General features: G+C 41.2%; 1 protein-coding gene across 2 annotated transcripts; it reads right to left on the bottom strand.

Annotated features, from left to right (window-relative positions):
• Positions 1–654: 654 nt before the first annotated feature.
• LOC127654808 (SOSS complex subunit B2) lies at positions 655–4,778 on the bottom strand. Of its 2 annotated transcripts, none has more exons than XM_052142255.1 (6): positions 4,614–4,778; positions 3,363–3,501; positions 3,032–3,103; positions 1,580–1,664; positions 1,212–1,272; positions 655–857 (listed from the first exon to the last, which is right to left on the bottom strand). In XM_052142255.1, exons 1-6 carry the CDS (start codon positions 4,723–4,725, stop codon positions 655–657), a joined length of 672 nt encoding a protein of 223 aa, XP_051998215.1. In that variant the 5' UTR covers positions 4,726–4,778. The 2 variants fall into 2 exon arrangements, with proteins under 2 accessions (XP_051998215.1, XP_051998216.1); XM_052142256.1 differs by having other exon boundaries at positions 3,726–4,682.
• Positions 4,779–4,992: the final 214 nt, after the last annotated feature.

The raw sequence follows: 4,992 nt of genomic DNA, 5'->3' as shown, positions 1-4,992 counted from the left end.
TCAATAGAAAAGTCTCAATGTATACAGTGCTGACAAGGCAAACCTCTTCAGATTAAGTGTAAGGTCCACAATTACAACACAACCAACATAGGCATTTATTCCCAACTTTTTACCCTTTTGATTTATTCCTAATTAAATAATCCTTAGTGTCCAATCAAACTATCACCTTTCCTTTTTACATGGTCACTTCTGGTAAGTTTTTGGCAGGGGGCAGGCTAGTAATTCACTTTAAAGCTCCATTCCAATTTGCATCAGTAGTTAACCATTCCTGAAATCACATGATAGTAATGCATTCACTATAAATTAAGAGAAGTGCATCAAGTGTTCAAGTAGGGTGTATAGTTAACACTTTCAAAAAGAAAGTGGCGGGCTATTGAACTGGCACTTAAAGGGCAGAGAGGGTGCCAATCTTTAAGGAATATGTATTGGATTAGGAGTTGAATTCTAACCTTTTGTGACAGGCAAATCATAATTATACAATGCAGTTCTTGGCAGATGAAACAGCAAAAGCACAGGTGGAAAACGTGCATCATTAAACCCTTGTATCTCTTGAATCATTAAACCCTTGTATCTCTTGATCGGCAGTTTTGTGTATTTTTAGGATGGTTTGTGGGAGGATTTTACAGAGGAGTAAGTGGTTTTGCAGTCAATGTCTCATCTTTTTGAAGCTCTTCTTGGGTCTCTGCCATTGCTAATGGTGACTGCGGGTTTTGGTGGAGCAGGAGGTCCCCCTGCAGTTACTGGGGGTGGCCCGTTGCCTGGAACACGCCCATTGGGTCTTCCTGGAGCCCCAAGGTTGGGATCCCGAGGCACAGGAGCAGCATTGTTGTTAGGAAATACTGGCACACTACCATTTCCTGTTGTCCAAAATATTTGAAACAAAAATAACACGTTTAAGAAAATCTCAAAAATGCTTTGTATTGTGTAACCAGAAGTGGAGGTTACTTCAGTTAGTCATTTAGCAGACACTTATCAAAAGCAACTTACAGTACGCTAACTGTAGGGACATTCCCCCTAGTAATCTAGGGTCAAGTGCCTTGCTCAAGTGCACAATGTGGTAGGGCAGGAGTGGGATCTCTGTAACTCCAGTTCCTGGGTCACACCCACTACCTGAGAGCCCAGATTTCAAACCATTAAAGCTACCACTACCAAATAAGCATCGGTCACTTCAGTAGGACAGACGGTGGCAAGTACTTGCCCTATTTGCTTACCTGTTTGTGCAGGTGTACCTGCATTTTGATTCGGTGGAGAATTTCCCTGCTGTTCTTTACCCTATTGAGAGGACGAGATTAAACAATTTTGTTGACTTTTTGCAAAACAAGCTATGCTTGCTTAGGACGTTTGCAACGTTCTGCTTTTAAAACACTCGCATGACGAATAACGCAGTGCAACAGAGTTTGCTTTTGCATTAATTACTTCACTCAACAAGCTTGCTTTACTCTGAACATAAAAATTAAGTGAGGTAGAGTGCAAATCAAGTTATTCCACTAAAACTGAAGGAAAATGGGATGTCAAATTATTTAAAAGGCAGTGCACAGCAGGGGTCATTTGGCTTAAGCAGGACAAACACTGGACTCACGGTCTTGTTCTGTTGGTTAGCTTGTGAAAGCACCTCTGGATTTGGCTCACTGAAATTTGGAACCTCCGAATACACCATACAGAACCTGTGAAAGACATTGCAATATGTCCAAGTGATTTTGACCATGGCATGATTTTTGGTGCCATACGGGCTGGTTTGAATATTTCTGTAACTGCTGATCTCCTGGGATTTTCACACTCAATCTCTAGAGTTTACTCAGAATGGTGCCAAAAATAATAAGAGAAACACCTTTAACCTAAGGTAACTCAGGTTACCACCCTGAACAATAGTGAGCAGAATAGCATCTCAGAATGCACAGCACGTAGAACCTTGAGATGAATGTGCTACAGAAACAGAAGACCACATTTGGCACTTCATTAGGACCATTGTTCCTAATAAAGTGCTCAGTGAGTGTATACACCCTTTACTACCTTTTCTGGCAGACAAGATACTTAAAGTCCCTGTAAAGGCAATTCTAAAAAAAAATTCTAAACACATTATAAATGTTAGAAATGTATTGCTAAAACATATTACAAAGACTGTGAACTGTGAAGGACTGAATTGTGGAGTTAGACCGTTAAACAGTTTTTCACCATTGCTATTTTCCGGATTTTTTGGGCGGGCTAAAACGGGGGCTCGATGACGCACTGGAGCCCCTGAGCTCCTGGACACGTCCCTACTTGATGACGCACTGGAGCCCCTGAGGCTGGCCGCTCCCTAACAATATAAATAGAGCACATTCAGCATCAGTTTGGCTCAATTGCGAAGTTCCTGTCAGTACTATTATTAGTTACTACAGCCTACAGTTTGCTAGTTAGCTATGCCTTCGGCACAGAAATGCGTACTACCTGGATGCGATCATGTACGAAACAGATCGGTGTCCTTATTTAAATTTCCTAAAAACGATCACATACAAGGGAGTGCAAAATCTTACCATTCTGTTGCAGAACGAGGTGGACGATGTTGACTTTCTTGGTCAATGTCCTCTGAATCAGATTCAGGCTCTGGAGGCTCAAACATATATGGCTTGGTAAAACCTAATAAACTGCAGGGGCATCCATTCCGGCTGTAGCGGTGACAGTTGAGTGTGTGTGGCGACGGCAGCTTTCCCGCGAGTGGGCGTGGTTTCAGCGCAGCCAGCGGACACGCCCCCAGCGTTTGAGAGCAGAGACCATTGCTCATTTTTTCAAGATTTTGATAGCTTATTTTATGTACTTGCCGACTTTTTTTATCATTCAAATTTGGCTGGGTGGCTAATAACACATTTTTCTGTGATATGACAAACTCAGAACACATACTTAATTTTGACTTTACAGGGACTTTAATTATCAAACCTGCTTACCAACTAGTGGTCAAAAGATATGGGGTTTCGTAATGGCTGACCAATACATTGGTGTAGAAGTACTTACAAAAAGGCATCCTACATATACATGGGGTATGATTAATACTCACTCTCCTATTTTCTGCAAGTCTCCTCCTCGTCCAGTGTACAATGTAAGGCAGCCCTTCCAGATGGAGGCATAACTAACCCAGAGACAAAGAAACACTTCCAATGTAAATATCTTATTTCTTAATCTTAATTCTAAAAACATGTTGCTTAAAGTACAGCTCACACAAGTATATAATGCACTTATAACACCAATTATGTGTTCTATTAAATTTTCATAAGCACTTGTGTAACACTTTCTTAGAACTATGGTACAGGATGTCCGAAGCATTTTACCAATGCAATAAACATTCAAACAATATTCTACATTTGTTTGAAGCAGCAGTCAGCTCGTACCCTCTCGTGAGGCGGATGATGTCCCCTGGCTGGATGAGGCTGCCCAGCTCATCCCATACGGAGATGGCGATGCTCCCACTCTTGTCCGCCACTTTGCAGGAGCGCACCTCGTGCCCGTCTTTTGTCTTTGTCACCCGACCTGCGCGTGCACAAAAAGTTTAGTCAAATCTCAACCATTTAAAACTACCACAAACACAACTGCTTAACGTGATGACTAAGGCGTTGAAACCCAAAGTCACAAGAACATTTAAACAGAGTCGTCCAGCGCAATGTTACACGTTACTGATGAATGTTAGCTGCGAGGAACTAGCTCGGATCCTGCTAATAAACTGTCATGAGGGTCATAGCAGTGAATCCACTTACCGATTTCCAAAACTATAAAGACGATATTTAGGTTTTTCGATCCGGGCTTTACATCTTTTATCAAGACCACAGCTTCGTTGGAGATATTCGACATTTCTGGGAGCTGAGGTGAAGGCTAGCACATCGGCTAGCTAAACCACAGCTGTTTGAGAGGACTTATTGATCTAAACCGTAATCTGTGCTCGGTGTTAATTTACCAAATAAACTTAATTTGGCAATTAATCTTTGTACGCAAGACCCCTTTGAAAAGATTGAGGTGTTTTTCTAGCGTAACATTCGAGGCGGTGTGTTTTCACACTTGGCCATCGAGCTAAAGCAACGAAAGTAAAAGGGGGAAATACTCCCTCCTCCACAATTAAAACAATACGTATAAAAAAGACTTAATTCGTTTTCCAGATAGAGACTTTATACTTCATCTTGTCCTAAACCTAAAGGTTCAAAAGACTTCGCGGAAGCATAGTGCTGTACAAAACACCGAGCACCCGGATCCGCGCATACGGTTTGTTAGCCTGTATTTCCGTCACACGACGTCAAATTAACGAGAATAGTTTAAAATTGATGATCATATCAATTATATACCGATTTACGTGTAGATAGAGTCTGTGAGTTCAGCTGGACACACACATTGCCGGTGAAACTGAACTGAACACATCTCTATTTCACCTCCCGCACGAAAACGATTATCAACATGTCCAATCGACATTTAAAGGCTACAAAGCGACGGAACAATCAATTTCCAAACGAATAACTAAACCGAGCTAACTATAGCTGACTAACTTTAATATGCATTTGAAACCTGGCGTCATGAGCAGCTCTAAACTTGCTGATGGCCTTTTAAATTGGTATCAATATAGCATGTTTTCTACGTGTAAAGTACTGAAATCTTACTAAGAAAAATAAAGAACAAAAAAATGTCGGGGAGGGGAAAAAGCTGTTTCACAACACTATCTACGTCTCTCAAACAAAGCCTTGATCTGACCTGCGCCAACGTGTGTTCCATTTTTATATTCAACGGGATGTACCATCTGACAGTTTCACGGGGGTGTTTCAAGATTATATAGTATTGTAATGTTCATATGCGGTACAAAGGCCAACTTTAATACAGGCACTTTTGAATAAGCAATCATTACAAACAACTCACGCTACATTATCCAGTGTCGTTAATATTATACTCGAACTAAAGCGTTAGTTTAGTGTTGGTTCGTACCATGTTCTTGTTACATTGAGCTGAATCTGATTGGGCACCATGAAGAATGTGCCCACATAG

The sequence above is a fragment of the Xyrauchen texanus genome, chromosome 14 (genome assembly GCF_025860055.1).
Source record: "Xyrauchen texanus isolate HMW12.3.18 chromosome 14, RBS_HiC_50CHRs, whole genome shotgun sequence".
NCBI classification, from domain to species: domain Eukaryota; kingdom Metazoa; phylum Chordata; class Actinopteri; order Cypriniformes; family Catostomidae; genus Xyrauchen; species Xyrauchen texanus.
This window is presented reverse-complemented; position numbering and strand designations above follow the sequence as displayed.

Excerpts from the sequence above, each read along its gene's own strand:
- LOC127654808 (XM_052142255.1), bottom strand. The coding sequence starts at position 4,725 with ATGGAACACACGTTGGCGCAGGTCAGATCAAGGCTTTGTTTGAGAGAC. Across the intron at positions 3,104-3,362 it reads ATCATCCGCCTCACGAGAGG|TTATGCCTCCATCTGGAAGG; the intron begins GTACGAGCTGAC and ends TCTCTGGGTTAG. Across the intron at positions 1,273-1,579 it reads CTAACCAACAGAACAAGACC|GGTAAAGAACAGCAGGGAAA; the intron begins GTGAGTCCAGTG and ends TCCTCTCAATAG.